This window comes from Cynara cardunculus, assembly GCF_001531365.2.
Source record: "Cynara cardunculus var. scolymus isolate 2C chromosome LG 8, CcrdV1, whole genome shotgun sequence".
In the NCBI taxonomy this organism is placed as follows: domain Eukaryota; kingdom Viridiplantae; phylum Streptophyta; class Magnoliopsida; order Asterales; family Asteraceae; genus Cynara; species Cynara cardunculus.
Window position 1 is genome coordinate 25894052 of NC_037535.1, and position 10339 is coordinate 25904390.

The 10339-nt window shown below is 35.6% G+C and overlaps 1 protein-coding gene across 3 annotated transcripts; it reads right to left on the reverse strand.

Moving 5' to 3' along the window:
• Positions 1–181: 181 nt before the first annotated feature.
• LOC112517222 (pumilio homolog 23) lies at positions 182–6522 on the reverse strand. Of its 3 annotated transcripts, none has more exons than XM_025124587.1 (10): positions 6359–6522; positions 5878–6241; positions 5322–5624; positions 4807–4974; positions 4098–4241; positions 3655–3774; positions 2093–2278; positions 1485–1633; positions 1178–1360; positions 182–918 (listed from the first exon to the last, which is right to left on the reverse strand). In XM_025124587.1, the coding sequence occupies exons 1-10, from the start codon at positions 6493–6495 to the stop codon at positions 558–560; spliced, it is 2115 nt and encodes a 704-aa protein (XP_024980355.1). In that variant the 5' UTR covers positions 6496–6522; the 3' UTR covers positions 182–557. The 3 variants fall into 3 exon arrangements, with proteins under 3 accessions (XP_024980355.1, XP_024980354.1, XP_024980356.1); XM_025124586.1 differs by having other exon boundaries at positions 5878–6271; positions 6359–6516; XM_025124588.1 differs by having other exon boundaries at positions 5878–6234; positions 6359–6445.
• Positions 6523–10339: the final 3817 nt, after the last annotated feature.

The window sequence follows — 10339 nt, forward strand, 5'->3', positions numbered from 1 at the left end:
AAAGGAGCCTTTCAAGAAGCTGAAATCAAGCTTTCGGAAGATACCACCAAGCAGATCTAATCCAATCCAGAACAAGTAAAGTGACTTCACGAATATCTTGAATCAATGCAGCAGCCCTTACTCAAGTAATGAATACAATTTTAATTTTGCATGTACCAAACGTTCTAGCTTTTAAAGTAGTTCATTTTTTTAACTTAAATGTAACCAGCAGTTTAAAGATGTGAATATGGAGTCATCCATTACATTTTCAATGCTAATTACTGTGCTTATCTCTATAGTAACAATTGTCTCTATAGTAATAACAGAGTAGAATACAGAATGAAAAGGGGACATTTCTAAAAATAGGACACAACAGATATGCACTTGGAACATATTGGTGCAAACTATTGGCAAAAAATATACCGGCAAAATTGAAAAAGGAAAAATTGGATATAAATACACCGACAAAAAAAAGCCAGGTTTCTCACATTTAATGATGACTTTGACCAGTAAAGTGCTCCTTGTCCGGAAGGAGATCCAGGTGAATGCTTCAGTTTACACCCTAAGAGCATTCTCAGTCAACCATCGTGCTTTCTTTTTCTATGAGATTTTTGTTTGCTTTTCCCAGTGTCATCTTCCATTGTATGTTTAGTAAATTTCCCAGCACCCCTTTCTGTTCCATCCGAGTGACGCTTCTGGCCTGACATTTTAAATGGTTTATGAGCCAGGAATGGAGAGCAAGAAGAAGTTAGATGAGTATCAATCTCTTTCCTCATGTCCTTGAGCTTCTCTTGCTGTGATTTTGGGCGATTCTCTGTAAAAGATGCATCATATTTTGATGATGTTGTCTCCTTTGAACCAAAGGTAGAAATGAAATCATTGTACGCAGATTCTCTAGAAGTCTGTCTCGACTTCCATTGATCAGGTCGTTTGGCATACCTAGTGAAGAAAAAAACGCACCACATAAGATCATCAAGGTGAGGAAACATGTACTCAGCTATCCAAAACAAAATTCACAAAGCAAACTGATTTATTACCCCCCCCCCTTTCTTAAAGTACATGTATAGAAGTGTTTGTTTTCAGAGGAAAAAGCATTAAAGTTAAAACATCAACATTTATGCTATCAAATGAGAATCTTTAACTTCAGCAATGTAGAATAAATTTAGAAAAGTGAAACCAGTAAAGAAAAAGAACTTGCCCCTCAACATCAAATGTCCTCAAGAAATGAGGGCCATGCTTTGTCTTTGAGAGCTCTGCCTGCACAGCTAACATTTCTGACACAATCACCTCTCTCAAAGCCACACTGCTGACATCAAAGCACTTCTTAACGGTGAAGGAACCTGCCAGAAGCATAGAAAGCTCTCCAAAATGTCCTTTAAGTCTTCAGACCCACACAAAGAAGAGGAAATTTCAAAGAGTCAAACATCAACAGAATAAATTATTTGCTGTCCACCAGATAATACTTGATACAGATAAATTAGATTGCCATAAAACAGCACACATACTTTACAACTAATTTACGCTTTTGTTTCCCAGAAGCATTTGAATTGAGAAAAGCTTCAATCACCCTAGACCCTCCAGAGTCCTTTGAAGTGTCAAGGAGATGATCTTCTTCCAAAGATGTCATACTCGAGATAAAGGCATGGATAAACTCCTATAGAATAGATACCAAACATACACCAAAATGATTAAAAATTGTCTTCTACAGCATGTACAAATATCACCCACATAATTGTCAGCAAGTTTATAGATGTTTCTTGTTGATTCACAGAAAATGTACAAAAAATAAATATGTAAAATATCGGTAGTAGATACAAATATGAGCACCAACATACCAAACAAGATCAAAACAATTAAATATTGCTATGCAAAGGAATCTAGGCATTAGGAAATCGATGATTTTATGTCCATGACCTCACTGCTTTCGGGTAGCATTTAATTTATTTTGGTTTCTGGTAGAACCTAGTTAATCCCGAACAGGAATGAAAATCATTTAGAATAGGTGATGAGAAAAACATTATTACGAGAAACACTGCAGCTGAGAGAAGATCAGCTAAGAGCACCTATATAAATTAGCAAATAGTAGTGACAAAACCGAAAATAGGTCACGTACACTTGGAAGTCTAAATACTGATTGAAGAATCAATGTCCCAATAACATGCATCCTAGCACCACTTGGCCAATCCCAGTTGGATTTATCCTTGCAGTAAAAGTAGTTATCAAGAAAGAGTATCCGAGGAACAATGCATCTAGGGGGCTCATTTTCCATGCATACAGCAGAAATGAGAGCTTGACAAAACTGCAAAACAAGTTAACAATAAAGAAATCTGATTAAAAAATGATAAATGAGGACTGCTGATGAATTACAAAAAGATGTTTATTGATATAGTTCCTCTTGTTGAAATTAAATCATATGAGTATTGGATTTGATACAAATGGGCCAACCAAATTCTTCCTAGAGAACCCCACATCCATGAAGAAAAGAACAAAAAATAAGAGAAACAAATACATGTCTCTTATTATAGGATACAAGAAGCACAAAGAAGTACTCCAACATCTTTTGCTTCAGCTTCACCACTTGTCCTCCGTGCCTTCTTAACCCTGGTACTTGTCCTCTCCATTCACAAATGGCTCCACTACCGCATTTTCTTTTGGTCTTTTCTCCTCCATTTTGTTTCCATGTAAGAAGAGAGCTTTCGCCATATTTTCTCTACTTCTTGTGTTGAGTTTTCTCTGCATATTAGGTGCTAAGTATTGCAAGTTTAACATCTTTATTTTCAATCAAGTGAAATTTTGGTAATCATCACCATGAGTGGCTATTTAACTCATCTTTGATTCAAGGTTTCAACTTACTTGATAGTTTTAATGTGAGATTTAAACTTTATAAACCCTCTTTTAGCTCAAACATTATTTGATTTCGGGTTTTAATTTCAATATGAGTGATTGTTGATGTAAATTGACAACTTATCTCGATATTCAGTTATCTATCTGTTGCTACTCTAGATTTCTTGATCTGTAGTTGTCTTGAATCATGAGTACATGTAGCAACTTGATTTATTTACGTATTTCACAATTTGGTCAACTAAAATATATATCGAATAAATCATTGGAACAAGTATCAGAGTTCGTAGCTATTCCCATTCTAAGACTTGGTGTCCAATCGACTGATAATAAGATTTGATATGTTGAGTTCGATCAATGAAATTCGAAAAACAGGAGGTCTATCATGTCTATCCTCTTATACCTTCAGTTAAATATTTGAATGTATTTAGGTATTTTATCAATGACTAAATGATGTTTCAACTCCTAGAATCAAATTTTCTTTACCATTAAACTTCAATACTTCATTAGTAGTTTTATTCTTCTTGTTAATTTGTCATATTAGTGTTGACTTTTATTTTTCAAAGAACTAGTTTAAATGAAACCAATCCCACCCCCATTTTGCTTGTGAACTTCAAATCAAAAACTATCTTATGTCGTTCCCTTGGAATTCGATCCAGTGCCGCCATTGCTACAAATTAAGTGTCGTTCAATAGGTATCGGTATTAATTTTGCAGGGTCTTGACAAATCCCATCAAGTACAAACCTCCCCATCATTACTTCCAAGGTAGATCAATCAAAAGGGTAGTGACAAGTAGATATCGAAAACATTAGAAATGTTTTGGAATTACATACCATGTGTTCATGGCTATGGAGCCTATGACTTGCAGCAATGAGAGAAGCAACAACTCCAGACTTGCCCATTCCAAAAAGATCTTTGAATTTTGTGCCAAGTTCCTTCCAGATCAGCTCCACCTGAAAGGGTTGAAAAGATTGACATTTAAATTTAATTCACAGACATATAACATATATTTACTATAACATTTATGACTTAACCGAAGAGGGTTAAGATATCCAGGCATCATCGAGCGTAATATGTTACTGTTATTTTACAGGATGAAATTGGAAAGAAAAAACTGATTCATTGAACATGTTAAGTAAAAATGTCTAGTCCTCGGTGTAAACTTGACAACAACAGAAAAGAGAAACAAAAGTTATCCATAGATGTGCTACTCAAAACATGAAATGTTATAACTGGGAATAGTGTAATGGATGCCCTAAACTATTGTATCGCTTACATGATCCTCGCTTCTAGCATGGGAAATCAATGCTTGGACAACAAAATTCCCACAGTAATGAGAGGACATCTCTAATAATGAATTTCTGAAAGTCTTTGTTATTATTTCATTGTATAAGGGTTCAGGAGCAACTTCCAAGATAACCTGTCATTAGGAAGACAAAAATGTCAAAATCAAAAATTATTATTATTATAGAAAAAGAATTACAGGTAAAAAACTTAAGCTTGGTAAGATGTTAAGTTGTTCCACTGTCTCACAAGAGAGCTACATACTGAAAATAATGCATGTCAAGGTGATGTAAGTGTAACTATCAATAACAATACAAAAAGGTCTTGCACAAAGTTTAAAGCCAATTCAGATAGGATCAAGGAAACACTAAATATTAGGATAAGTAAGAACTCTAGTCATATGCAGATTGCCAAACTGATAGAAAGATTTAGCATATCCGTTCTGCCTTCCATGCAGTAGAGTTGGAGCATAGAATTTGATATTATAGATATCTGTATTGCATTGTAATAAACTCTGCCTTCTATTCCTTTTCACCTAATCACCTTGGTCTGGTAGCAGGTTTCCTTTTATAATTTGAAAGACCTTAAAGTAGATAATATAGTGTCAGGAAAACATAACAAATATGACAATAATATCAATGATGGTATATGTAAGTAAACAATTTGTAAAGTGAAAACAAATTGAATGATATTAGTCAAACCTCCATTAAATGGCTGAACGCAGCTTCTTTCATTAAACTCCGAAGTCTTTTGACAACATTATTGTCTATGAGGTTCCCTTCGCTGGCATCTACACCATTACAGCCAAGAATAACAGGAATTGCATGCAATAACTCCTGGTCATATCCAACCAATAATTTCAAAGCAGTCTGCCAAAGTATTACAAGAGAAAAAGCATCAGGTGTATTGTGCATAACCCCAAAAGGATGACCAAATGGTGAACCCCCAAGGTGCCTAACAAGCCAGAGGTGACAGGCCCAGGTTCCACTCATGCGGTGTGATCACCTCTTGTAATGGGCTACTGGGTCATGTCAATCTCCCCTTCAGGAGAGTTTTACCCTTTTCGAGCATATATGATGGTGGACTTGGACCCTGTGGGTTTAGTCAGTTAAAGGTCGGTCGGGTACCACCACATTTACTAGAAAGAAAAAAGAAGCAATGTACATAGTGGCACTTAGGACACAAGATGAAGTCAAGATATGAGCAGAAAACATGCCTGCAGAACCAAGCTGCCATATTGATCAACTTGCAACATTTCAATATCCTTTCTGGCGGCTTTAAGTATCTCTAACACAAGAAATTTGAGCATATCAGGAAACCCAAGCTGCAGTCCTTGGGATCCACTTCCATCTGACCGAGAAGACTTAAAATTTAACCTCTGTGCAAGAGCAGCAGATGGCTTTTTGGAATGAAAGTCAGATGAATCAAATGGCATCCCTTTACAGAGACAGAGAAGACTTCGAAGGACATGGGATCCATGACAGTTTGTCATCACTTCAACAGGATTGGCAACAATTGCCTAACAGGAAAAAGATCAACATGGAGATGTCAGTGCAATGGCCGTTTCTATTATTGGGATGATCCAAATTTCCATAATTCAAAAGAAAATTTGCTCAAAACTGTTCCATCATTATATTAATTTTATCTTCCGGTAGGTGGAAGGCACTGAAGGCATTCACGAGGAGAGGCATCAGTAAGTTTTGCATAGGAGAAGAATGAAATGTACTTTACTTGTTTACATGCATCAAGCACATAACTACCAAATAGTATACCTGACATATATCATTCAAAGTCGCTTCAACAAGAGCTTGGGTATCACTTTCCTGAAGATGTGCAGCTAAAGACCTGAGAGCTGTCTCGGCTACATGAGATCCAGATTTATCCATGGAAATACGTGGGAAGTCTTTTGAAGAGTTTTGAAGAAAGGTACAAAGCTGGTCCAAAGCACAGCCTTGAAGAAGAGTTTGCAAAGTGTGACTTATGATATAATCGGTTGCAAGTTCTACTTCCTTCCCTCTTGTTTCTTCCAAAGCATTTCCACAAATAGATGAGCGTTCCTCCAGATCAACTTCAGTACCTTCGATGACATTTGCAATCTCGGAGAAGTATTTTGCTGTTTCTGGATCAACCTGTTCTCTAAGAACACATATAGCTATCATTAGCAGCCTGGTAAGGAAGAAGCATTACTGAGATTACACATACTGGTTCTTAAGGTGAAAGAAAAATACTTAGAATTGAAATTACAGTTGAAACCTTAAAAAAGATGTCCGTGGCGTAGAAGCTTCTTGATGGTTTGAGTGTTTTTGGGGTTTGAGGGTTTCACTGATTCCACCAGAGATATTCTTGTCTCCGTCGGCACCTTTAATTTTCTTCATAGACTTCTTACCCATCTTTAATTTCTTCTTCTTCTCCTCTTCTTCTTCTTCTTCTTCTTCTTCCTCCGCAGGGGTTTATGAATTAGGGTTTTGAATGGTTTTTCTTTTTCAGGGAGGTTTGGTAGCGGGTCAGAGCCCCATAGGATCCGCGCTGGGTCAATTGTTGAGTAAACTGCAGTTTTGGTCGCTGTGTTTTGATATAATTTACGACTACAATCCTCTAACTCTGTTTAGTGCGTTCATGGTCCCGCTGGTACTTAGTTTATTACGACCATGGTCCTTGTGGTATGTATTTTGTTGCAAAATTAGTCTCTCTTGCTAACGTCGTTTGCCTTTTCGAAGTTAAATGGCCCAACTTGCACATCCATTTCACTTTTTATTTAGAGTAAACTGCGATTTTGGTCCCTATGGTTTACACCAATCTCTGAAAGTGGTCCCTAAACTTCAATAACTACAATTATCGTCCCTATTGTTTACATTTTGCTTTGAAAATCATCGTTGGTCATCAACTCCGTTAAAATTATCAGTTAAGTAAGGAGCATGTTCGTTTTTTCACCATTTTCTTACCATTTTTCTATATTAAAATTAAATTAAATTATGTATATAATATGAATACATATGCACATACTCACATCGCTGACGCTCCTCACCCCCTCCCTTTCCTTTCCCACCGAGCATCGGTGTACCACCTCCACATAACCACCACTAGGCATGGCAACGAGACGGGTTTTGTAATCCCTATCCACGGTTTTTAGTAACAGCATCGGGCCCCGTCCCCAACGGATATGGGGATTAACATCGCGTCCCTGGTCAAAACCTAGTTAAACCCCCGACAAACCTCAGTCCCCGACCCCGTCCAATCCCATGTTCCCTAATACAAATACTCTTGAAGTTAATAGTTCTATGCCAAAACCTAGCAATAGTTAATAGTTATACGCAGATAGAATCTCATGTTTCCTAATACAAATACTTTTGAAGTCTTTCCCAATATCGAATTACAATTACAAAATTCTAAATTCATCTCACTAATCTTGAGTGGATAGAGATAAATAGATAGTATAGATACTCATATCACATGACTACATGAGGCGTCGGCTAAAGGGCAGAGGGTTGGACCACTAGAGGACGTCGAAGACTCGAGATGTCGGCAGGTCAGAAAGGCAGGTCGACAGAGGGTTGGAGGAGACTGGTTATTGGCGAGTGGCCAGTGGCAACGAGCGAGGGGAGGACCGAGGGCCGACAAGTGAGATCTGACCTCGATCGATGGCTCCACTTGGACCATTTCCTTTCAATTTCTTATTATTTGAAGTCTAACAACAACAAAGGCTCACTATCAAAATTTTCAAAGCTCAAATACTTATTAAATGAATATTAATATATTGGGTACGAGCGCATGTCGGGGTACAATACTCGGCCCCAGCCTCGGGACCCGTTTTAGCTAGGAATCACCGTCCTCGTTCAGGTCGAGTGAGCTGGGTTCCCCACTGGGTCCGGACAAATCACCATCCTTAACCACCACCACCTCCATCGCCCTCCTACGTGAACCACTTATGGAGGGTTGTATATTTATTTTTGAAAACGAAGAAACAGTCAAAGCATGGCCGAAGGGCTATTAATTTATTGTTGAAGAGAAGGGCGCTATTGATTTCTTAAAGGAGAGACAAAAAATCGTCGGTGACAGATTCTTTTAGATAGACAAGGTTTGAAGCCACTGATTCAAAGCACAACCAATATGATCTAAAGCATAGTCAATCGATTCAAAGAACAGCCCCTGGTTTATGACTCTGTTGGAAATTTTGAGGTGCAGAAGTTCTGTTCCAGAAGCTGGCAGAATTTTTAGGTTTACACAGTGGCACCAATGGTGGTTAAGGTTGAGTTTTGATTGGTTTCAGATTTAGATTTAGATTTGGATTTGGATTTGATTTAGTTTGAAAATGGTTTCAAATTTGTGTTTCAGGTTTATTTTTAGTTAGGTATCGATTTAGGTTGCAAAAGATGGTAGCAAAACATATTGGTTTCTTGTCAGAGATGGTGATAGGAGCAAATCAGGTTGCGTGAAGATGGTCATTGGAGTAAGTCAGGTTTGAAGTTGTTTCAGTGAGGTTATATATATTTTTGTATATAATATAAATAACATATAAATTAATAGTATAATAGTAAAACATAAGGAAAATGGTAAAAAAAAAAAAAAAACCAACGTTCCCCTTACTTAAAAGACAGTTTTGACGGAGTTAATGACCATGGACGATTTCAAAGTAAAATGTAGATAATTGTAGTTATCGAAGTGTATGGACCTCTTTCGGTGATTCGTGTAAACCACAGGGACCAAAACAGTAGTTCACTCTTTTATTTATTAGTTTTTCCTTTTATTTTTATTTTTATTTTCAATTTTCATATAAATGGTTAAAAATAAAGGCGAAAGCCAAAAATCAAAGGTAAGTTGGTATTTGGTTTGTAGAATGTATTTGGATAAAATGTAATTTGTCAAAAAAGAATTGACATTTGAAGGTATTTAGATGGACGTTGTCATGTTGAACACATGTTTGGTTGAAAAATTGGAATGGAATTTGTTGAAACAACTGTAACTTGTTAAACTAATTGGAATATTTTTGTTTGGTTCACGAAATATAGCTTTGGAATTGAAACGACATGTTTTGGTAAATGACCAAAATACTCTTTTTGAAAATGTTGTTTTTTTCCCCCTTAAACTATAAGTTGTTTAACAATCAGAGCTTATGACACAACCCATGTCCGCATACCATAAAAATTAAGCATAAATGGAGCAAACTGGATTTAAAGATCAAAGCATACATGGATAATGACTATGTAAGGTTGTACAAAGCTAAAAGGTAGCATATTAATTTAAGAGAAAAATGAATGGTTCTACAAAGGTAGCAAACAGAAACATAAACAAATATCAATGGTAATGGTAATGGTAATGGTAATATAAACAGAAACAAACATAGATGGTTCTACGATGGCTATATAATAAAATAAAGCAAGCAAAAACAGAAAAAAGAAACCGAGCAAGAGAGAAATTGAGAGATCATGTATCGAACGTATTGTGTTGCGATGGAGAATCTAGCGAGATGATGGAGAAATTGAAGAAAGATGGGTGGTTGATCATATTGGCGTGAAAATAAAGAATTTAATTCCATCAAATTATATGCCATGGAATGATTAAATCCTTCATTTGATGGATTTGAAGATTTCTTTCCCTAAAAAGGAACGAACTAAACTATACGATAGAAAGGAATTTGATCAAAGAAATTTAACATTCAATTTTATAAGATATCTTCAGAATTTACAAACCAAATACCTCCTAAAAATAAAGTATGAAATAGGAGGTCCATAAAATCTGACTTATTTATTCAATCTAGTCTGTAAAATAACATTGTTGATATTTTTGGAATATGTATTAAATTGCAACCAAGGGAGGTGTGGCAAAAAATATAAATAAATTGTCAACTTTAATTAATAGACGTACATACCATTAATGAAATTAATAAAAGTTTTATTAATTCAATCAAATGGTTTTTCAATTTACAACCTCTATTTTCTACCACAAATTTATGTTTTTATTGGGATATAAAAGAGGTTATATATGTTTCTTCCTATTTGAAAGGAATTTTATGATAATTACAAATAAATAACAACTAATTAAAAAATAAATTCAAATGACTTATTATTTTTATCTGATGTGATGTCTTGTTATCAGATATTGATTGCCAATAATAATTGAATAAAATTATAAAAGATATTTTATTTATTGGTCGAAAATAAATGGAAAAACAAAATATAATATAATATAATATAAAAAAATCCATTAATTTAATTTAATGCATACATACATCATGTA

What these genes read in the sequence shown, in the direction of transcription:
- LOC112517222 (XM_025124586.1), bottom strand. Translation starts at nt 6,495, where the DNA reads ATGGGTAAGAAGTCTATGAAGAAAATTAAAGGTGCCGACGGAGACAAG. An exon ending in ATGCTAGAAGCGAGGATCAT is followed by an intron (nt 3,775 to 4,097) that starts GTAAGCGATACA and finishes CAACCCTTTCAG; the next exon opens with GTGGAGCTGATCTGGAAGGA. An exon ending in CAGTATTTAGACTTCCAAGT is followed by an intron (nt 1,634 to 2,092) that starts GTACGTGACCTA and finishes TCTATTCTATAG; the next exon opens with GAGTTTATCCATGCCTTTAT.